Below are 23,797 nucleotides of genomic sequence, written 5' to 3'. Positions count from 1 at the left end.
CGTTGGGCTAGATCTTTCTTTCCTTTTTATTTTTCTGGGGGGTGGTGGGGGGAGCACGTATCCTGTGACCTGTCAGGATCGGGAGCCTCCCGCTGCCCTACCATGCGCTCCTGTCCTGAGGCATGAGGCCGAGCCGTTGTGACGTGAGCAGAAGACCCACCGTCAACTTCTGGCTCGGTGGTTTAGCTGCTTTTTTATTTGAAAGTAAGAGATTTGATAACTGATTTTGCGTAACACCGTGTGGCGACCCTCAGCCTTGGTGCACGCTGAGAGACACGAATCCACGTTAAACGTGATAGATACTCCAACCTCAAACTCGCCATTTAAGGAAACATGGCAACTTTGGAAGTAGGCGTTTCCACCGTGGGGTAGGGGAGGACGAAGGAGCGTCATTTTAAATACAGATGGACGTCCGTGTGCCTGTTAGGAATGTTTTTAATACTGGCATCCCCGTAAGGCTGCTTTTCCCCACTTTTAAACTAACTTAATGGATTTGTTTTCCCATTTCCTTAGAATTTCTTCCCAGAGCAGATGGTTACTTGGTGCCAACAGTCAAACGGCGGTCACAACCAGCTTTTGCAGGTACGGGGCAAGAAAGTGTTTCTGGGTGGACATTCTCTCGTGCTGAGGTGGCAGCTCCCCAAAACCTTGACGGGGTTGCATTCTTCGTCACGTCCTAGCCTTGGCTCCTGACGGGGTGTAGAGTACCCAGAAATAAAGGTTGACTTGGGAAACGTGTGTGCAGCCAGGCTCCTTCGAAGCGAAACAAGCACTTGTGAACAGGATAAGCTTCCTCCGAGCTAGAAGCAGCGTGAGCAGAAGGGCGGGAGAGAGAAGCCACAGACTGGCGCGTTCTCCTCCAGGCTCCCGGCTCCTCCGGAGCTCGGGTCCCAGGTCAGGCCGCCGCCCTGGGGATTTCTGCACAGAGACCGAGCCCCCTTACTGTGAAAAAGGATTGGGCTGCCATTATACCTTTTAAAAGGGAGCAGAGTGTACATTAAAATTAGTTATCTATCTGTCTTCGTTGTCCCTCTGCCTTCTGAAGTCTGTTCGCGAAAACCTGGCCCTTTCCCAGCCCCTCCCCATGGGGGGCCCGCTCCAGCCTCGCTCCCAGACCTGGCTCTTGACCTCGGTTTCCCGAGAAAGGTGTGCTGCACGAGGGAGGGGTCAGCTGGGACAGCGGCGTCACCCAGGCATTCCTGGAGAGATCCATCAGCTCACTTCTCTGTGGAGGGCGACTCGGTGAAAGTGACGTGCTTGGTCTCAGTCCACACTGCTCCCAGCGCTTCCTGTCACCCTAAGGCTGATGATGAGGCTGCATGTTTTATGGAAACCCGGGAGAAAGGGCAGGGCCCTTAACCCTACCGTCTTATAGGGAAATCTGTGACGTCCCGTTTTTTGTCAGCGTTAAGGAAGGTCCATTGGCTCACGTGTGCTTGAAGACTCATGATGTTTCCTGCACACCAATTTACGTGGGGTTTTAAGATTTTTGAAAGGAAAACTTAACATTTGAAAATGCTTGGTTTGACCGGAAAAGAGTATTTTTGTAATTCAGACGATGTCCAGATGTCCGCGATGGCAGCCAGATGCACCTGCTCTCGTCCTCCCCTCCTTAGCAACATCTGACGCTGATGCATCTCTTCCACAGAACTTCCTGAACTCCAGTAGTTGTCCTGAAATCCAGGGGTTTTTGCACGTGAAGGAGCTGGGGAGGAAGTCGTGGAGAAAGCTGTACGTGTGTTTGCGGAGATCAGGCCTTTATTGCTCCACGAAGGGGGCGTCAAAGGTGGGTTTAAAAGCCACCACTAGGCCGGGGGCCTTCAGAGTGGATGCAGCTTCCCTTGAAAATGCACATCTGGGTCCCCCGAGATTATGATAACTGGTTAAGCTACGTCCGAGTTCCTGGTCCGCTGGCCTCCCTCGGAAACCAGGCGACAGCCCAGACCCACGGGCCTCCGTGCAGCCCCGGCCCCCTCTGTGGCTTGGGAGAAGGGCCTCCTTGGCGGCCTGAGTCCCTGAAGGATGCTGACTCAGTTCCCCTAGTTTGGAAGTTAGCATCGAAGCTGGCTGTGAGACGGCTGATAGACTGTTGCCAAGCTAGTACGCGTTATCGTAGATACTCCTGGGAAGAGGTTGGAGTTGTGCGTGTATTTCCAGTGAGAAGAGCAGGTGCGAAACGGAAAATACAGCTGCAGGCCTCCAAAGAGAGCTAGGGCGTTGGGGGCTCACCTTGCTGGTTGGTGTCCTTGCACACAACTGCTTGCACACTGTTCTCGTGATGTGTGAGCACACCCTGCAGCGGGAGAGGGCCCCGCAGACCATGGCCAGGCGTGCATCATTCCTGCCGGGACAGACGAGGGAGGGCCCGGTGGGACCCCAGGTGAGGGTGCTGAGGGCCAGGCCACCTTCCAGCCACTCTGGGCGGTCAGCGGCTGTCCTTCGTGAGCCGGGGACAAGGGGCGTGGGCAGGTGGAATAGCTTCCATCTGGGACGGGGAGGGACGGGCAGGGACGGGCAACTTGATTTCCTGACTGCCCAGCACCCTCGTAGATGCTGACCCCAGAGCAGGAAGCAGAACTGGGACGATGGAGGCTTAGGGACAAGGATGGGGCAGGCTGTCGGTGGGAGAACTGCAGGACGTCTGGACTCTGCACACCAGGGCAGCAGACTTGGTGCGGGCCGAACATTGCAGCGTGCTCTTCACTTTGAACGTTAGGCTCCAGACGTTCTCCTCGTTTTCACTTTGAATGTTTGGTTAGGGGGCTTTGATATGGCAGAATCTCAAACACGTTGTCACAGTGTGGTTTTTTGTTTGTTTTTTTAAGGATTTTATTTATTTATTAGAGAAAGAGAGCACAAGCAGGGGGAGGGACACAGGCAGAGGGAGAAGCAGGCTTCCCGCTGAGCAGGGAGCCCCAAATGGGGCTCGACCCCAGGACCCCGGGATCATGACCTGAGCCGAAGGCAGATCCTTATCCAGCGGAGCCACCCAGGCACCCCTGTTGTCACGGTCGTGGGAGGTGGGTTTTCTTGGCGAGGGCTGGGTGCATTTGGGCTAATTTAGCGCTGATTTCATAGGACGGTTCCACCCGTGGACCGTCAGAGGGGAAGGCACGCACAGTGTGCACAGACTGCCCTCTGTTGACGAGTACGTGCAAGCACCTGCCATCTGCCGTGCTTGGGAAGTTCTCCCCTGTGAAGCTGAATCCCCCCTTTCCACAGGAGCCCCGACACCTGCAGCTGCTCGGGGGCTTGGAGGAGAGCAGCGTCTTCTCTCTGATCGCCGGCAGGAAGCAGTACGGCGCCCCCACCGACTACGGCTTCTGCATAAAGGTACCACACCCCTGCCCTGTCTGGGGGCTGCCGCTCCTGATGGCATCCCACCGGGACTTGGGAATGAAACCGTAAACTCCTTTCTTGCTGCTGGGGTTGTTTGGGTTATTTTCTAACGGAAACACCGGTTCACGGTGGATTGATTCATTCCTGGTTGCTCACAACGTGTCGATCCCTGAGTAGCTAGCAACTTGGGGAGAAGCAGAGGACGTGATGGGCGGTATGTGTCGATGGGCTCCGTGGCTTAGTGACTTAGTGTCACTTGGGTGGCCTCTAGGGTACTGAGAGCTGACACTTTCCATATGGGCTTCCAGCCCCCAGGACGATGGCTGTGCCCCCTGCCCTGCCTCTGTGCACACGTGTGTGAGAGCACGTGCTCACGCATATTTCCACACATGCACATACCTACACGATCGCACAGATGTGCACACATACATAGGCTCATACACATACACACACCCGCACACATGTGCATACCTACATGAATACAAGGAGATGCACACACGTGCACACGCACACACGTGCACAGATCTTCATGAATACAAGGACATGCACACACGGGCACACGTGCACACATGCACAGATCTCCATGAATACAAGGACATGCACACACATGCGCACACATGCACAGATCTCCATGAATACAAGGAGATGCATACACACGCGTGCACGTGCACACATACACAGATCTCCATGAGTACAAGGAGATGCACACACACGTGCACACATACACAGATCTCCATGAATACAAGGAGGTGCACACACACGTGCACACATGCACAGATCTCCATGAATACAAGGAGATGCACACACGCGCGCGCACGTGCACACATGCACAGATCTCCATGAATACAAGGACATGCACGCACATGCGCACACATGCACACATGCACAGATCTCCATGAATACAAGGAGAGGCACACACACGTGCACACGTGCACACATGCACAGATCTCCGTGAATACAAGGACATGCACACACGCGCGCACACATACACAGATCTCCATGAATACAAGGACATGCACACACACGTGTGCACATGCACACATGCACAGATCTCCATGAATACAAGGAGATACACACACATGCGCACACATACACAGATCTCCATGAATACAAGGAGATGCACACATGCGCGCACGTGCACACACGCACAGATCTCCGTGAATACAAGGAGATGCACACACGCACGCACGGGCACACACGCACAGATCTCCGTGAATACAAGGAGATGCACACACACGCGCGCACGTGCACACGTACACAGATCTCCGTGAATACAAGGAGATGCACACACATGTGCACACGTGCACAATGCACAGATCTATGTGAATACAAGGAAATGTACATACACGCGCACACGTGCACGCATACACATATCTCCATGAATACAAGGAGATGCACACACACGTGCACACATGCACAGATCTCCATGAATACAAGGAGATGCACACACATGCGCACACGTGCACACATGCACACCTCTGCGTGAATAAAGACATGCACACACATGCGCACACGTGCACACATACACAGATCTCCATGAATACAAGGACATGCACACACACGTGCACACATGCACAGATCTCCATAAATACAAGGACATGCACACACACGCACACGTGCACACATACACAGAACTCCATGAATACAAGCAGATGCACACACGCACACGTGCACACATGCACAGATCTCCATGAATGCAAGGACATCGCACACACGCGCACACATGCACACATGCACAGATCTCCATAAATACAAGGACATGCACACACACGCGTGCACGTGCACACATACACAGATCTCCGTGAATATAAGGACATGCACACGCACACATGCACACGTACACAGATCTCCGTGAATACAAGGAGATGCACACACATGCGCGCACGTGCACACGTGCACAGATCTCCGTGAATACAAGCAGATACACGCACACGCGCGCACGAGCACACATGCACAGATCTCCGTGAATACAAGGATATGCACACACGCACGCACGTGCGCACGTGCACACGTGCACAGATCTCCGTGAATACAAGCAGATGCACACACGCGCGCGCACGTGCACACATGCACAGATCTCCGTGAATACAAGGAGATGCACACACGCGCGCACGTGCACACATGCACAGATCTCCGTGAATACAAGGAGATGCACACACGCGCGGGCACGTGCACACATGCACAGATCTCCGTGAATACAAGGAGATGCACACACGCGCACACGTGCACAAGCACAGATCTCCTTGAATACAAGGACATGCACACACACGTGCACACATACGCAGATCTCCATGAATACAAGGAGATGCACACACATGTGCACACATGCACAGATCTCCATGAATACAAGGAGATGCACACACATGCGCACACGTGCACACATGCACACCTCTGCGTGAATAAAGGACGTGCACACACGCGCACACGTGTACACATATGCAGATCTCCATGAATACAAGGACATGCACACACGCGCACACGTGCACACATACACAGATCTCCATGAATAGAAGGAGATGCACACACACGCGCGCACATGCACACCTCTGCATGAATAAAGGACATGCACACACACGCGCACACGTGCACACATCTGCATGAATACAAGGACATGCACGCACATGGGCACACGTGCACATATCTGCATGAATACAAGGACATGCACACACACGTGCGCACATGCACACCTCTGCATGAATATGAGGACATGCACACACATGCATACATGTTCACACACACCCTTGTGCACAGGGCCCACTCTCCCCTGGTGAGGCCGTGTTGATGGTGGTCATGGTCACGGTCACGGTGGAGGCTATTTACTGCATGCTCACTGCACACAAAGTGCTCCACTAAGGGCTCGCTCTCCGTCCCCTTACTGCATCTTTCCAGGTGCTCATAGGAGCCGAAGCAGCCCCATTGCTCACATCCAGTCACCAGCGAGTGTGCTTGGAGTCCCCCAGCCGGGCTGACTTCTGAGCCAGGGCTCCACCCCAACCCGAGGAGAGGTCAGGGAGCAGGGGGCATGCTGCTCCCTAAAATACCAGCTTGTACTTGACCTGGTGAAGCTTCTTGGGGTTGCAAGTAGCAGGAGCCCTAGGACCCGAGGTGCACAGGAAAGCAGGATGAGGGTGGCCTCTGGGGGCCTGGGGGCCATTGGAGCCCAGGTGGCCAGTGCCCCCCCCTTCCCACCAGCCCCCACCTGCAGCGCTTCTCCCCCATCGCCAGGTAAACCCTGCGTCTGCATCGGGGCACCTGCCATCCCTCTACAGTGGCCTGTGTGACAGTGACCCCCGCCTGCTCCAGGCTGCTTGCCCCCCAAATTCCCCTTCTCGGGGGTGGCGCCGGCCTCACTCTTTGGACCTTCCATGGGTCCGTCCTTGGGGCCACTCAGATACGCCACAGGCCCTGATCCCCTCGAGGGCTTCTCCCCTCACTGGCTGAGCCCCGCAGGGGCCCTTCCTCAGCCGCCACCTCAGTCTTCCTGGGAGGCAACCAGACATCTTTTCTTCCTTAACTCCGGGCCCGGCTCTCCGGTTGAATCCAACTTTACCCGCACAGACCTAGGTACCCCCTTGTCCCCGTGGCACCCACCGCCTTCCCTTGTGAGAGTTTGTCTCCCCGAGGTCCCCCTGTTGGGGGCTGGCCGAGCACTCGTGCCTACACCCAACCCAGGCTGGTCCGTGCCCCGCGGAGGAAGCACCCTCTCTGGTCGCGCCCTGCCAGCCATCTGGTGCACGCCAGGCCCAGCCCTGCCCACCACGGGCTCACTGTGTCGCACTCACTGAGTCGTCTCTGACCTCCTGTAGCCAAACAAAGTCAGGAACGAGACGAAAGAGCTGCGGTTGCTGTGTGCCGAAGACGAGCAAGGCCGAACGTGCTGGATGACGGCGTGCAGGCTCCTCAAGGTATGCGGCGTCCTGTGTGTGTGCTGCGCGCATCTCTTCGTGGAGAGCCCTCCCCATGGCCCGCCAGCCCCGTGCGCCCGCACGTCTTTCCAAACGGTCTCAGAAGCTTCTCACCAGGCTTCGTGTTAGAAAGGTCAGAGCCGGCTTCCGGCCTCGGCACCTGACCTTCAGGGACGTGGTGTTTCTCCCACCGAATGCCAGGAGCACCCCAGCCAGTTGAGACAACCGAAACCGTCTCCAGACGTGACCAGATGTCCCCGGGGTGGGGGTGGTGCATGGAAGCGGGGGACTGTGCTGGGTGAGAGCCCGTGGTCCAGAGAAATAGGAAGAGAAAGCCCAGACCGGGAGACAGGGAGAGACAGCAAACAGTCCGTCAGGAGGGTTAATGCTTTCCGAGACTGAGCATCAGACTCTAGCTTCCCGAAAAGCCGGGGCCCCGAGGGAAACGTGGCACGCCGTGCAGCCCACCATGGGGCCCGATGGACATGGCATCTCCTGCCGACACATTCTTAAAGGGGTCTGTTGCACAGAACCTCACACGGGAAGGTGCCCTCGGCAGCAGCTCACGGTGACTGCCAAGGTGTTTCCTGTGGTAGAGGCTCGTGTAACAGCAGAGAACGCCTCACTTCTGCGTTCCCACGAGATGTCCCTTTGTGCACATCCGTGCGCCACGTGGTTGCAGTTTCTTATGTATATAAGGCCCGTGGGCATTGCACGGTAATTGCGCACGCTGGTTGTGCAAGATGAACGGTGAGGGGTCAGGAGGAGAAGTTGGTTTGGTCAGCTGTGGCCGAGGCATCTCTTTACGAAAACCCCAGCCTTCACCGAAGCTTTCAGCGGGGCAGAGAGTCAGGGCGGAGCCCCCTAGAGAAACGGACGCACGGAAGGAGGCGTAGCTCACACGACCCTTTGGAGATGCCAGAGGGCACAGGCTCCAAGGACGGGCATCCTGTAAGCCTCTCCTTCCCAGAACTGTGCCTTGTTTGATTTTTGCTGCCGATAAAACAAAGAAGGGTTAAGCGTAAAATGTTCTGATTTCGTAATCAGGGAGTGTTGGTACAGGACGTCGGCGACTCCTTTACAAGCCCGCTTCAGAAGTAGGGGATGGCCATTCAGAGGAGTACTCCTCGGTGACACAAAGAACGAGGTTCTCTCTGGAGTATGTTGTGGGAAAATTTCCAGGACGTATTATTAAGAATTAAAAAGCGAAGTGCTACCTTTGTTGTAGGAGCAAGGAAAGGAGAAGCTAAAACGCGTCAGTGCGTTTGCCGGTGTGCACGTGAGCCCTCGGTGAGACTGCTGGGGGGGAGGGCGGGCACGGACCCGCACACGGGGGCGGATGTGGCACGGACGTCTTGACTGGTTTCTGTATGTGATTTTCTGGATCTGCGGATACGTAGTCTATTGGAAAAAGCAGAAAAGGAAGTGGGAGCACATCTGTGACACCCATGGGTTTGGTGCTTTGGGGTAGCACACGGTAAATCCAGGTAGCGAGGTCTCCCCCTCGGCTTCACGCGTGAGGAAGCAGGGCCGGCGGGACAGGACAGGACGGGACTCTCCTTGGGCGCTGGTGTAACAGGACCGGGAGCAGGGAGGGAAATGCACAGAACAAGCAATGACAGTAACATCCAACTTTGTCATTAGCGCCAACAGGAATGTGTCCCATCGGGTGTTAGTGTATTGGGAACGTTCGTGAGCACTTGCTGTCGGCTGGGCTGCTCATCACTTCTAACCTGCGGCCCCCTCCCCGTCGTCATCCTCACTGGACCGATGGCAGATCTGCAGCCCATTGCGTCCTGCCCGGGGGGCCGGGGCTGGGCGGTGCTGGTATGCGGCACAGTCAGCTCCAGAGCCACCCTCCGTGACAGCCAGCAGGAAGGGGACGCCCGTCCACGTCTGCACGTGGCCCCGTTGCCTCCAATCAGCCCCAGACCCCACATCCCAAAGTGCCATTCCCGAAGGAGGTGGGGGACCTGGACCCAACGGCCACCAGTGCGGTCGTGACGGGCTCTGGGCCAGTGTAAGATGACGCAGAAGCTGAGTTGCCTTCGGTCCCAGCTGGTTAGTAACGCGCGAGGTGTCTTGCCGCCACCGAGCAGGCTGATGGACCTCATCCCACGTGAGACTTCCTTACTTCGCCCTCCTCCCCTCACTGTCCCGTCTCAAACGGTCTTGGTCTCAGAGCGGGAAGCATAATCAGAAGACCATAGCCCCTTGCCTTGCAACCCGATGTTACCTTCAGAATGGGGTGTATTTTCTTCCAGGGGTCAGGGCCATTTGAAGCCACGGGGAGACCTTATAAAGTGCCTTCTGTTCTCTCAGCCCAGCTCCTGGATGTGAGCATAGACTCAGGTCCCTCATCTGTCCGTCTCCCTGACAGGGGACCTGACCGGGAGAAGGTCCATCCGTCCGCCCTCCCTGCACTTGCTCCGTGCCGAGTCTCGGTCTGGACGTCATCTTGCCTGGTGCCCCCCCAACATCCTCTTGGAGAGCCAGGACTGCCTGGCGCTCAGAACATAATAGATGCTCAGAAAAATTGAGCTGAATGACAGCAGGAATCACCCAAACTCATGTGTTCAGCTGTGACCCTTTCTTTTTTGACGCTCTTCCTCCCTCTCGTCCGCCGGGTGTCCTGGGCAAGGCTGGCCTTGACCCAGGGCCGGCGGGGTCAGGGGGTGGGGGCTTGGACCTCAGAGAGTCTGGGTCTCGGGCCGGAGTCCCAGGGGTCTTGCCTGCGCACACTAAGGAGACGCTGGGCTGCACCTTTTCATGGTTGATTGGAGGTCTTGTAGGTACTAAGTGATGGCAGGTCCCCCGAGCTTGAGCCCTAGACTGTCCTATTCCCCAGAAGGGGGTCAGACGGACGTGTCCTCACGTTGCCTTTCTGCTGGCCCCGGTGTATCCAGGAGTCCCTCCCGAGTGATGGATAATCCTGCAGTGGCAGTTTGCGTTGTCTTAAAATCCCAGGGCTTGTTGGAGAGGAACACCTTATTTTGAATTAACCAAGGACCTTTCTGTGCCTCTAAGTGCCGTCACAGGTATTCCTTAGAGAGGAGCTTGAGCCTGTGTAGGAGCAGATGGGCACTGCAGTCCTCAGATACGCTCGGGGGATAACGCCGGCAGGCGGTACGTGCTGCTGTTCCGCGGTCCTTCCGATTACGTGGTTTGTACGTAATTTTGTAGCCACGGGGCGCTGTGGAGGGAGCATATTAGCTCCTCCGCCCCCTTCTAGAAGTTTCTGAAACTGCCGTAGAAATCCCTCCCCAGCAGGGGGGCGTGGCTTCACGAGCGCGGGTTTCTGTGCGGGAGACTTGCTGTAGCCACGCACCAGCACACGTGCGTGCAGGTTCCATGTCCCTCAGAGACCGTCGCCCCCTGCACACTGTCCCCCGAGAACCCGCTCGGGTTTCCTGTGTGTTAATAACCGAGTAGCACTGCTGCTTGTTTGTACGCCTCCCGCAAGACCGTAGCTCCCTCACGGTCAAGCACAGCTGCACTCGCGTTGTGTTCCTGGAGCTGAGCCTGGCACCATGAACGATGACCCTAAACCCGGGTGCGGTCTTGGCCCAAGGAAATAAGCTTCTGTCTCGCTTAAGAATGTAAATGTTAAATGTTCAAGTCCATTCCAGGAGAAAGGGCGCGGCGGCGTGCTCTGTAAGTCACCGTGTGCACCACGCATACCCGTACGACATCACGTGGGGGGGCTGTCTCGGAACATGGGGCACGTTGAGTCTGCGTAGAGCCGAGAGGCCCGTTCTCCTTAATGTGGGACCGTCTCTGCGGTCCCTCTACAGACAGAAGCCCAACATCAGCTGTCACTCACCTTCCTTCTTTGAGAAAGCGTCCGAGAGCGTCGCATCCAAGCAGATGGCAATAGGAAATAAGAAACATTTTGCCAAAACGGGGCGGATAATTCTGTGGCCACGCGTTCTTCTATTCAAGCAACCGAAGGAAGCGTAAAGGAAAAAGATTGGTTGGACCATAAGTATCTCTTTAAAACCCACTCACCTAAAATAAAAAGGAAAATAATATTAAGTAATGGGCACTGTAGGTTGTGTATGGAGGGTAAATAATCTAAAAACTGTCAAGGGCTCGTACCAATAACACTACCACCCTGAAGGCTGGAGTATTCATTTGTAAGTGGGAAAAACAAGAATTCCTAGTCGTGGAGCTGCAAAAACTAAGTGTCGGAAAGAGACAATTTCTTTGATAATTAAGGCAAAAATAATATTTAAAGACTACAGTGCAAGTAAAACACAGTTTGATACCTGCTTAAAGACAAGCTAGTTAGATGGTTCGTGGGTCAAGGACGAGTCCTTTGGCTGAATTATTGGAACGGAGAGCGGTCTTGGGGCCGTCCTGAACAGGGTGTGTGCGTGTGTATGTGTGTGTGTCTGGGGGGGTGCCTTTTCCCTTCTTTTTCTTTAGCCTTAATTTGATTTTTCTGTAATGTTTTGAAAGGGATCCTGACGTCATTGCTGTTAAGCCTTACATTTTCAACTGTGTTTCAGACTAAAACGTTGCCTCCAGTTTAGTTGCTGTTGGTCATGTTTGTATAATTATTCGATTCGGAGTATTTGTACGTACACGTGTGTGCGTGCACACCACACACACACATATCTGCTTAGATGAATACACACGTGCACACATACACGTGCAGGTGCGTGTTATTAGGTCACACAAGTTTAGAATAGTTACGTCTCCTTGACATCGATTCTTTGGTCCTTCCGAAATTGCTCTATTATCTGCATCAGCGCTGCCCGCCCCGCAGTCTTATCCACCTGACGTTACTATACGTACGTCAGTGTGTTCTCAAGTGGTGTTCACACGGTTTTTCTCCTTCTCTCTGTATTTCTGCCTTTCCGGGTCCTCGTGTTCAGGGTGCGTCTCTGACAAACATCGTGTAATCGTATCTTCTCTGATCATCCTCATGTTCTAATTGGCATATTTGTTGGGAAAGATATCCTTCAGTGGATTATTAATATTTGTGCTTAAGTCTGCCATTTGCTGTTTATTTTCAGTTTGTCCCACCAGCCTGTATTCTTCTTTTTCTCCATTTAAAAAAAATTGTTTTTGGCAGGGGAAGACTCATCAGTTAGTTTTATTTCTACTTTTCACCCCCGTCCACATCATTTCTCTCTTTCCTGGTAGTCACCCTGCTGTCACCGTGTGCATCTTCCCCTCGCCAGACCCCAGCGTGCCCAGGTGGCCCCACCGCATCTGGGCCGGTGCGAGGAGCCTTCGAAGTATCTCGTCCTAGACTTTAGTTCTTCCCGTTTCTTAAGCCACTTGAGACCTAGAAGAGACTCTGTTGTTATTTGAATTCCCTGCACGTCTGCACTGCTTCTTTCCTGGATTTGCGTTCTTCTCAGGGACCAGGGACATGCGCAGAGTTCTCCCAGCGTGGAACTGTGTTCTGTCTCACCTCCACTGTTGAGGGAACTGTCCGCGGACCATGGGGTCCCTTCTGCCCACCGCCCCCAGTTCCACTGCCTTCTCTCCGCGTGTCCTTAGAACTCAGCTGTCCTCCACTTGGGGCTTCTTTGACCATGACATGTGCTCTTCCCCACTTGTGTTTGTCTCTCTGTCTCTGTTTTCCGCGGTCGAGCTGGGATGTGCCGGGATGTGGGTTTCTCCCTGGTAGCCGGCCCCTGGATTCTGTAGCCTGCTGGCTTTCCATCCGTTCTGGAAAATGCTTGGCCAGTAGCTCACCGGTGTTTCTGGCAGCCCGTGCCCCATCTTCTGGGAGCATCAGCACACGCATGGTAGACCTCTTGGTGGTATTCCAACACGTCCGTTCCAGATACTAGAGGATACCCTGTAGGGTTGGGGCTGGAAATGAGTTACCTCTTGATAACTGTGTCTCCTCGCTCCACCTTCTTTCCCATGTGGGCGAGTGGGGGACCAGGGTGCAGGCGGGGCGGGTACAAGTATGCGGGGCTCTGCTTTTCGCCCGGGCACAGGAAGCGTGGATCACTGGTGGGAACAGGCTGTGTACATTCGAATCCAGAGCCCTTACTTTACCATGACCTTGAGCGACTTGCTTCACTTCCCTGTTCCATCTGTTCCTTGTAAAATGGGGATAAAGGACACGTTTCCTAACGTGTAGAGTAGTAAATGAAATAAAGCGCTTGGATCAGTACTCGGCCCGTAGCAGCATTCAGTAAGGTTAACTGTGGTGCTCGATCTTTTTTATTTTTTTAGAGACTATTTATTTAAGACAGAGCGAGCAGAAGCAGGGGGAGTGGCAGGCAGAGGGAGAAGCAGGCTCCCCGCTGAGCCCGATGCGGGACTCGATCCCAGGCCCCTGAGATCATGACCTGGGCTGAAGGCAGACACTTAACCGACCGAGCCCCCCCAGGCGCCCCTCGATCTTACTACTACGTTGTCACTTGCCTGCTTGTCCCTTGCCCCCCCAGTGTGAGCAAGCTAGTTAGCCGCTCGTGTCCACGGGGGGCAGGCATGCAGGAGCGAGGCTGTGCGCTCACAGTGGCAGCTAGGGTCATCCCTCCCTGTTCTGTGCTCTGCGCGGTCCTTCCCTGCACGGGTCTGCCGCGTTCCGGGGCTTGGGGGGCTCCCGGGGCCCCGGCGGCTGACTCTGACCTTCCCCCTGCAGTACGGGATGCTACTGTACCAGAACTTCAGGATCCCGCCACCGCGGAAGGCCTTGCTCCCCTCCTTCTCCACGCCAGTGGTGAGTACAGCTGCGGCGTCCAGAAGGCGGGCTCCTTCCCAGCATCACAGCTGAGCGCGGGTTGTTTCAGGAGAGGTTGTCCCCAGAAGCCGCGGAATGGGCCTGTGCGTGCTGCCCGGTCCCCTGCAGGGAGACGGGTTTGTCTGGTCAGCAGTGTGACTGCTGGGGACGGATCCTGCACCCTTCAGGGCGTGGCTCTGCTCAGGTGCTCAGGGACTGTCGCCAGCCACGTCCGGTTCGCCCGGGTCGCCCGTGGCCCTGTGGGCACGGGAGACCGTTAGGCTGGAGCCTTCCCTGGTGGGAACTGAGAGCTGGCAGCAAGTGTCCTTGTTCTCAGGACATACTCGACTTCCCAAACGTGCAGGAACCCTTCGTCCTCTCAAAACACGACCCTGATGCTCCTCCACGTCTGTTCCTGGGAGAGGCCAGGTGTCCACAGGGAGGGTCCGCGTGTCGCCCTGAACGGACCTCCTGGGGAGGGACTGGGTGGCTGCTGAGGGCTGAGCTCCCCCTAGCGTTTCCGCTTCTGTGACGTGATCCAGTAGAGGCTGGGGGCCTCCGAGGGACCCCACTGCCCAAGCCCGGCGGCACCCCACGGCCTCCAGTGGCATTTGGATGCCACCAGGGGACTGGAGCGTTTCTTATTCCCCTCAAGAGAAATCAAAGCCATCTTTAGTTCAAGGGCTCTCCTGCCACCGAATTTCCACCCGAACCTTAGAGTGGGGGTCGGGACGACCCCGTCACCCCTTCTCCTGGCCATCTTTAGGATGGGTTTGCACCAACTTTCCTGAGTGCCGCGGGGGCCTGGTTCCCTCCACTTTAAGAACTTGTGGCCTTTCCTTCCAGCGCAGCGTCTCTGAGAACTCCCTCGTGGCGATGGATTTTTCTGGGCAAACAGGAAGAGTGATCGAGAATCCGGCCGAAGCCCAGAGCGCAGCCCTGGAGGAAGGCCACGCCTGGAGGGTAAGGCCATAGCCAGTCCCGTGGACGGGCCCTCTTGGGGGGGGCATGCCCCCCCCACTGGTCTCCCAGAAGAATGGCCCTGTGGGTGCCGTCGGGGGGGATGAGGTGCTGGGGAGGGGGGAGGGTGGCATCTGAGTCTCAGCTCAGGGCTCCTCCACGTTCCCGGCACACACGTCCCCCACTGGCTCCCGTGGGAGGAGCAGGGCAGGAGCAGAGCCCTCTGGCCTCGTGGCTCCCGCACAGAGCTGCTCCCGCTGGTGGGTGGTCAGTGGCCGTGTGTGGACAGCGCGGAGCCCACCCACCCTGATGAGGCCGGCAGGCGCTCACGTCGTGGCTCGACCACTAACCAGCTTCGTGGCCTCGGACAGTCTCTTCCCTCGGAGGTTCCTGCTCCTGACCTCCCAGCGGGAAGAGTGTCACCCTGATTTCAAATTCTCTGAGGTTTACAGAGAACGTGCAAAACCTGAGCCTGCCGCTGTGGTTCAGAGAGTTCCCCGAACCGTAGCTTCAGAGTGGGTTGGGAAAGAACGGCCCCACAGCCTGGGGACGCTGTAGGCCAGTGTTTCCGTGGAGAAGCTCATGCCTGTCTCCCAGAACTTACCAGCAGTTCTCACCGTGTGTCTTCTGTGTGCTTCAGTCCTGGGATCATCCAGATTCTCCAGATGCCCTTGTTGTCACAACTGCGGTCAGGCGGGGGCAGGCTCCGCTGGCTGTCCCTGCACAGCTAGGGGCGCCGTCAGCCCGGCCAGGCCTCCCCGCCACGTGTGTGTCCCCGGTGGCCAGTGGCCCGTGTCGCTGTGCTGTCTTAGCGCTCACACGGGCATTTCTTCCGCAGAAGCGAAGCACACGGATGAATATCCTAGGCAGCCAAAGTCCTCTCCACCCTTCTACCCTAAGTACAGGTAAGTGCAGCATGGCGGCCCGATCCTTCGAGAAGTAAGGCAGACGAAACCGCGCCCATCCGTCCTGGAGCTTCCCCAGACCGCCCGGGCCCAGCGTGCGCCAGGAGAGGTGTAGCCGTGGGAACCGGGGCCCCGCGCTGATCGCCGGTTTGCTGTACCTTCGGCGAAGCCAATCTAGCCTCCTTCTCTCTTCCCTCCCGCAGTGATTCATAGGACGCAGCACTGGTTTCATGGCAGGATCTCCAGGGAGGAGTCCCACCGGATCATTAAGCAGCAGGGGCTGGTGGACGGGTAAGGAAGCGCCGGCCTGGAGAGCGGGCATCTGCCGAGGTGATGTTGTGCTGGGCGCACGTTCTGTCTGGTTTCTCAGTGATTCTGGGGGGTGGGCAGTCGTTAGAGCCTCGGTTTAAAGAGGAGAGAATGTCGGGGCGCCGGGGTGGCTCAGTTGTTAAGCGTCTGTCTGCCTTTGGCTCAGGTCATGATCCCAGGGTGCTGGGATCGAGCCCTGCGTCGGGCTCCCTGCTCCGCGGGGAGTCTGCTTCTCCCTCTCCCACTCCCTGCTTGTGTTCCCTTTCTCTCTTTCTGTCAAATAAATAAAATCTTAAAAAAACGTAAAGAGGAGAGACTGTGGCTCAGGCTCAGTGTGGTGTAGGGCGGGCTCAGCTAGCCAGGGGCCAAAGGGGGATTGCAACCCATTCTGTCCATACTCCGTCTATTACCAACTTCCGCCTTTTTGTTGCAGTTCAGAGGGCCCGAGAGCACAAGCCGGTTATTTTCCATACTTCCCATATTTTTCAGCAAGGCAGGGGCAAACGGAAGAAAAATGTTTTTGTTTACATTTTATCGGGTAGCTTTTGCTGAGAACAAACAACCCCAAACCTTCGTGGCTTTAGGCCACAGAGCTGGGTCATTTCTCGCAGTTGGAGTCGGTGGAGCGTGTCCTCACCTGGGCCAGCTCGGCTGGGGTGGGTGTGGCTGTTGGCTGCGGAGATGGGGCGACTGGGTGTGGGTGCCAGCCAGCTAGCCTGGGGACACTCCCGCCATGGTGGTCACGGGTCCCAGGAGTAAGAGAGATCAAACCCCGATGCACAGGACCTTCTCAGAGCTAATACCCCATCGGCCAGAGCACGCCCCACAGCCTTGCTCCCAGGGCCATGGGAAGGGCTGCCCAGGGACCTGGATGCAGACCTGTGTCCTGCCTCCCCGCTCCCAGCAGGAGGCGCACTCTGGTTTTCCTGCCCTTCATCTGTTAAACGTTTTGCTATAGAAATTTAAAGATTTACCCAGGAAAGAAGAGGATAGTGAGCCCCCACGTAATCCTTGTCTGGTTTTGACAGTTTGCTAATTTTAGTTTGTCTGTGTCCCTTCCCAAGTGATTGGCTCCTCCACATCCCCTTCTCCTTCTGGAAGATTTTAGGGTAAATCCCAGACATTCTAAATTTTTACCAGTAAACATAGTGTGTCTCTAAAACATAAAGACCCTTGTCTTCTGACACAACCACAAAATCACTGTTACTCTTAACGAAATAAGCAAGAATTCCTTAATATCATCTAAAATCCAGTCTGGGTTCAAATTTCCCTAATTGCTGTGAAAAGAAAAAAAAAAATCCTTTAAATCAAGTTGGTTCAAGTCAGGACCGACAGGTTGCATTTGGTTGATAGGTCTCTTGAGTGTCCTCAGATATGATGGTCTCCCTCTGCTTCCCTTCTCTTCCTCTTATTCGCCTGTTATTAGTTGAAGTAGTGGGTGAGTTCCTAGCCGCAAACGTAGCTAAATGCTTGACTTTTCCCTCAAGTGAGAGGGTCAGCTTGGAGAAGAATGATTTGGTCTTCTACCACCTTCCCGTAGTGACAAATGAGCTGTTGTTCGTTTCAACTATGATTATGTACTTAGATTCTTAAGCATTGGACTTACTTCGGTCAAAACTTACTACTTTTGATGCTCAGCATGCCCTCCCTTTGGCCAACAGGACTTGTTCGAGTTGGTCCCTGAGTTCTTTGGACCCACCACGAGCAGTGTTGGATTCCATGTGCGATGGGAGAACGTTCGGCTCCCGTGAACGTTTCTCTTCAGGGCCTCATTCTTTCTAGTGGGAAATGGTGTCTGGACACCACAACCTATAGGCCTTCTCCAGGGACAGAGTTAGGACATAGGCTTTTTTTTTATGGTGAAAAAGAAAAGTTTGAAACCCTTTCTTTGCAGGGTTCACACTGATAAACGGCCAGATCAGCTGGAAGAGTACAGGGTTTTTACCTTGATTTGACTGTATTTCTCTTCTCTTACTCCGAAAATCTTACTAAAGACATAATCATTTGTAAATACTTATTTTCCCCTCTGTCTTATCACATCTGGAAAATATTCATGCGGTCCTTGTAATCCTGAAGGCACGTTCCAGGCAGGTCGTGGTCAAGCACCATGGTTAAAGTCTTTCCTCTCTGGGGTTCTGACAGCAAAGCATCGTGCAGTCCGTGAGGTTCATTTGTCTCCGTTTGCTTTTGATTTTTGTCAGTGGATCTGATTTGTTTTCCCTTCGGCTTAATGCTTCCCGTTGAATTCTATAAAACACTCCCCTGGTTCGAAAGTCAGAACAGTGAAACCAGGCAGATGCCCTGCGGACTCTCCTCTGCCCCCTGCAACTCCCCCACGATCGGAACCCATTTCGTGGGGTCTGTTCATCCTCCCGTTGTTTTCGGTTTGAAGGTAAGCAGAGCGTTTCTGCCTCCTGTTGGGCCCCCCCGAAACACAGGTACAGCGCCGAGTGTCAGCTGCACCTGCTGTGGGAGGGTCCCCGAGCCGCCGGCGGGGGTCTGCCCCGTCTCGTGCTCAGCGTTGCCGAGATGACGGTGGAACACCTGGGGCCATCGCTTCATATTCCGGCTGGTGTCTCTGCTGGTGGTCCCCAGACATGTGGGCGACGGCTTCCCCACGGCCCCGCAGGCTGCGAGGGGGCGTCCGTCTTTCTCATCTGCCATTGGGGAGGCCAAGCCTCTTTCCAAAAAGTAAGACCTCGGGCCTTTCTTCTTTTTGGCCATTCTGAAAACTGTCTTTATATATTTTGCCCAATGTTCTCCATCTGTTTTTTTGCGAACATTCTTCTTCCTACGTCATCATGTGGCGTTCTGACTTTGCTTATGGCTTGTGTTTGTTTCCTGTTTGGTTTGGGTTATACGGACTTTTTTTTTTTTTTTGAAGGGGTTCTACAGACTTCTTAACATAAATTTTATGTGGGCACATTTATCCTTCGTGTCCCTTTTCCTTCTGGATTTTTTTTAACGTAAATTTTACGTGGGCACATTTATCCTTCGTGTCCCTTTTCCTTCTGGATTTTTGAGTCCTTGTCATGTTTTGGCCGTTCCGAAATCATAAAGGAGTTTCTTCCTGTTCTGTTCTAGGACTCACATTGTTTCTCTTCTTTCCCCCTGTCTTTGTTCTTCGCCTTTTCTGTCCATGTGTCTGTTTTCGTTTGTCTAGATCCCAGATACATTCAGAACGTATTCATCCTGGGATGCTGTGTAAACAATGAGTCCTATTTATTTTTTCTATGTGGCTATAACCTTGTTCCAAATTTACTTATTTGAAAGGTCACCCGTATCCTGCAACAGTCCTTTGCTACAGCATTAGAAACGAATCCGTTTGCCGCCGTGAGCCGCATCAGAAGGGAGCCCCACGGTGCTCTGAGGATGTCACCACGATGGCCACAGTGTCCGTTCCAAGGAAGCCTAGCGGTTCCCTTGCCAGGGGGCTTCATAGTGCCCACAAAAGTGAAGGTTCCAGAGCGGGTGGGATTTGGTGTCGTGGCCACTCGTGTCCCTCCCGGGGCCCAGGGCAGTGATGGTGGCACCTGCGTCCCTCTGGAGTGGGCGGGACCTCGGAGGCCATGTGGGGACGTGTGTGATCGGAGGAGGCTCCCCTGTGATTCCCAGACGAGGCCCAGCCAGGCCCACTCTGCCTTAAAGGGGCGGCCCCAGTGCATGGGGGCGGTGCAATCGTTCAGCACAGTCAGGCCACTAAATTGTGTGTCTGCATCTGTTTTGTTTTGTTTTTTAAGATTTTATTTATTTATTTGAGAGACACAACACGAACCGGGGGTAGAGGCAGAGGGAGAGGGAGAAGCAGAAGCAGGCTCCCCGCTGAGCAGGGAGCCAAATGCAGAACTCAATCCCAGGACCCTGAGAGCATGACCTGAGCCGAAGGCAGATGCTTCACAGACTGAGTCCCCCAGGTGCCCCATGTTGGCACCTGTTTAAAAAAAAAAAAAAAAATGCTTGTCTTTCACCACTTCCTAGAATCCTTATTGGCAAGGTTTCTGTCCTTTCAGGCTTGGAGACGAGGATATGTGTCACCTCTGTCACCTTTCCTCCTACAAAGCAGCCCTCCTGCTGGCATCTGCCCCATTAATAAGCAGGGGTTTCTCTCTGGCATAATCTTTAGTCCCGATGTCAGGCTGGCGAAAACGAGAATCAGGATAATGGGACCCATTCAGGTGTCACAGTGAGGCCAGACTTCCGTTAATTCCTGGGCACTTAGGGAGGAAATGTGTTGGGAAAACAAGGTAAATGAAATAATCAATTCCTAATCTTGACTGATCCCTGCAGAGAGATAATGAAGGGAAACCAATTTAGAGAGTCCAGCAACGCAGAGAAAATGACTGAAAGTCAGCCCTAGCCTCAAATGACATAGGGAGTCAGGAAAAGGGGCTGGAAGGAGACAACGGAGCCTGGAGTCGATCCGAGAGAGGTCTTTGAAATCCCCGGTATCCAGGTGCCCTGAAATCGCTGCCCACCTCCTTCCCCTCTTGCACCCACAGCCCATCCCACAGCCTGGAGGAGGAGGATTCTGCCAATCTAGGGCAGATCTAGTTCTGTGGTTTCCTCTGTGAAATACCCCCCGATGGCTTACGTCCTCTCCTGCAGCATTTCCTGCTCTGTCCCCCACCCTCCCCACCCTGGCCTTGCTCACACTCGGGTCTGGCCCCACCCGCCCCTCTGCGGCCCCCAGTTCCCAGCTCTGTGCTGTTGGTGAGCTCAGACGAGCACGCCACTCCTCTGCTGGGTGGAAGGAAACTTCTTTGTCGAGATTTGAGTTCTCTGCAGCGTTTCCACCCCTCACCCACCCCCCCATGGCAGAGAGAGGGGTCCTGTCCCAGGGCTAACCCAGCGCCCCCATCAGCGCCATAACAGGGCTCGCCAGCCATGGAGGGACCGTCCGTACACACCTCCTCAGATTTTACCCGTGGCCCTGTTGATCCTGGAAGCCAGGGTTCGTCCGTGATAAAGGCTGGCTGTGTGACCCTGGGGAATTTGCTTAACTTCTCTGTGCCCCGCTTCCCTCAGCTTGAAATGAGCACAATGACAGGGTCACTGTGGGGACTAAAGGAGTTGACGCGTGCGCAGAGCCTCACTCGGGACCCTGAGCCGTGTTGCTCCGTGGACCACTGTCAGCCCCCAGCACAGGCCCCTCTCTGCCTCAGGAGCCCGCCGGTGAGCACATTTGCAAGAGCTCCCCCCATATGCGGTCCTCACCGCTTTCCTTCCTGTGCTGCGTTCCAGATTCTTTCTTTTTTTTCTTTTTTTAAAGACTTTTATTTATTTATTTGCCAGAGAGAGAACGAGAGTGAGAGAGAGAGGGAACACAAGCAGGGGCAGAAGCAGGCTTCCCGCTGAGCAGGGAGCCCGATGCGGGGCTCGATCCCAGGACCCTGAGATCATGACCTGAGCCGAAGGCAGACGCTTCACCCACTGAGCCACCCAGGCCACCCCTGTGTTCCAGATTTCTTGACCTGGCCGCGTCACCAGGCACATGCGGTCCTCCTGGGACCTGTCCCTGCAGACGTCCCTTGGGCCATCAGCGGGTCTCTGCGGTTTGTGGATGGCGATCCTGTGGGTCCTGCGCTGTCGTGAATGGCTCCGTGTCCTCGGCAGCCAGGCTCCTCATCGGGCTGCTGGACGGGTGTTAACGTGCCGCGCAGCCCCGGGCGGAGAAGGCCAATCATGGAGCTGATCGGTGGCAGTTCAGGGAGTCCTGCGAACTCCTGAGCCACACGCTTTTCAGCCCACAGGCTCCTCCGAGTTAGTAATCTTTGCAGACAGCCAACCATTGGTCATGACCTCGAAATCCCAAGCATTTGGGGAGGCCTCAGCACTTGCCAGGGTCCTGCCCTGGAGGGAGGCTGCCAGGCAGAGCCTTCCTGCCACTCTGGCTCCTCCGGGGTCACGTTCAGCTGCTGTATGCACCTGTCTTCAGCAGGCAATGGCCGGGAGCTAACTAAGGTGACAGCAGAGACAGGGACAGACCAGCCTTTCCTGTCACACAGCCTGGTGTCCAGGGAGCTCCCGGGTTTCTGCTGGAATGGTGGCTTCTTTGGAATGAAATAACCCAGAAGGCAGATCTTTGTGGAAGACAACTGAGGCGTGTGGCTCTGCCCAGGAGTGGAGGGAGACCCCACCTGCCCCTCGAGGGGCTGCGTGGCAGACGCCCCACACCTACCCCCCACGTGGGGCCTGCGATTCTTAGCGCTGCCCGCCTCCCCTGCCCCACGAGTCGTGGGACTCCGTTTTCCCAGACGGTGTTTGGAAAAACCTACCTCCTGGAACGCTGGAGCGAAGGGGTGTGTGGTCACGCAGGATTGGAAAACCCTGTGCTCGAGCCCCTAGGCGCCCACGGTGGATATTCCCATTTAAAGGCACTGAGAAGCCCTGTAGTAAAATAAAACCCCCGTCCGCCTTTTTCATACAGGACTTTGCCATCCCGGGTAGCTGCTTTCCGTCTTAACAGTAGAGTCCAGAAGCAGAGGACGGCGCCGGTGACGGTCGTTTGGTTTGAACACGGCTCTTTGTCACATGGATTCTGGTGTGGGGGCTTTTTCCTCTTCCTTTCCCAGGGACACCTGGCCCTACTTCATTGTGCTATTTGGATTTTTATGTACTTTTTATCCTGAAATAAATTCACATTGTGGGAAAGTTGCTAAGTCATATAATGAACTTCTATGTGCATTTTCTCAGATAACCTAGCTGTCAACATCGGGGCTTGTTTGCTTTATCATAGGCTCCTTCCCTCCCTCCCTCCCTCCTTTTTTTGTCTGAACCCTTTGGGAGGAAAGTTACAGAGAGCATGAGGTCCCTTGTATCCTGTTTATTTCAGTAGAAAATTTGTAAGACCAAGGACTTCTCTTCCATAACCATAGTCCCGTTGTAAAAATCAGGAAGTAGGGGCGCCTGGGTGGCTCAGTCAGGTAAGCGTCTGCCTTGGGCTCAGGTCATGATCAGGGTCCTGGGATCGAGTCCCGTGTCAGGCTCCCGGCTCAGCCTGCTTCTCCCTCTGCCTCTGTGCCTGCCGCCTGCTTTCGCACGCTCTGTCTCCTCTGTCTTTAATAAATAGATTAGATAGATAAAACCTTTATTAAAAAATTGGGAAGTGAACATCCATGTGGTTCTGATCCCAAATGCACACACTTATTCCGGTGCTGCCAGTGGTTCTGATTACAGCCTTCGTGGAAAAAGAAAACATCTTAATTCTAAATACGTCTATGGGGGCGCGTCTCTTTAGGTTTTGTCCTTCGTGGACACTTGTTATGCGAAGAAGCCAGTTATTACAGGGTGCACCTCGGCTGGGGCGCGTCCGGGGGCTCGGGGCTCGGCCGGGTCATCACTTTGCAGGAGAGGACGTGGAGTCCCCACGTTCAAGGGGACGTTCGAGTCCCCCTCTCGAACACTCGGTGGTGAGGACATCGGCGGGTTTCTCTGATGGACAGTCGCTGTGTTTCCCTTTGAAATAAATAAGTACCAGAGGGGTGATGGTTTGAGAATGAAATACTCTGTTTCTCATTCGCTCCCGTTGACGACCTTGTCCTTAATGGGGACAACCCACGGCGGTTGCTAAACAGTTGCGCACCCATCGTTCCTTCCTGTTTGTTTAGCTGCCCTTCTGCTCTGAGGAAGAGCTCTTTCTTCTCCTCTCTTAATGTACTTGCTTGTTTATTTATAATATTGGTGTT

At 54.7% G+C, this 23,797-nt stretch overlaps 1 protein-coding gene and 1 long non-coding RNA gene across 11 annotated transcripts in view; both read left to right on the top strand.

Annotated features, from left to right (window-relative positions):
• The window catches only part of GRB10 (growth factor receptor bound protein 10), a 175,086-nt gene that overhangs the window by 149,204 nt on the left and 2,085 nt on the right, over positions 1 to 23,797 (top strand). For all 10 annotated transcript variants that reach the window (XM_078059939.1, XM_078059934.1, XM_078059936.1 and 7 more), the window contains 8 exons: positions 514 to 582; positions 1,649 to 1,786; positions 3,223 to 3,333; positions 7,146 to 7,244; positions 13,861 to 13,938; positions 14,785 to 14,901; positions 15,737 to 15,803; positions 16,007 to 16,094. In XM_078059939.1, the coding sequence (XP_077916065.1) occupies positions 514 to 582; positions 1,649 to 1,786; positions 3,223 to 3,333; positions 7,146 to 7,244; positions 13,861 to 13,938; positions 14,785 to 14,901; positions 15,737 to 15,803; positions 16,007 to 16,094 (767 nt within the window). The remainder of the gene's footprint in view (positions 1 to 513; positions 583 to 1,648; positions 1,787 to 3,222; positions 3,334 to 7,145; positions 7,245 to 13,860; positions 13,939 to 14,784; positions 14,902 to 15,736; positions 15,804 to 16,006; positions 16,095 to 23,797) is intronic.
• Positions 16,104 to 22,763, top strand: LOC144379710 (uncharacterized). Its single transcript, XR_013443052.1, has 2 exons — positions 16,104 to 21,284; positions 21,405 to 22,763. It is a non-coding gene; the product is annotated as an uncharacterized LOC144379710 (long non-coding RNA).

This window comes from Halichoerus grypus, chromosome 12 (assembly GCF_964656455.1).
Source record: "Halichoerus grypus chromosome 12, mHalGry1.hap1.1, whole genome shotgun sequence".
Taxonomy (NCBI): Eukaryota; Metazoa; Chordata; class Mammalia; order Carnivora; family Phocidae; genus Halichoerus; species Halichoerus grypus.
Note: the sequence above shows the minus strand (reverse complement) of the source record. Positions and strands in the feature narration are given on the sequence as shown.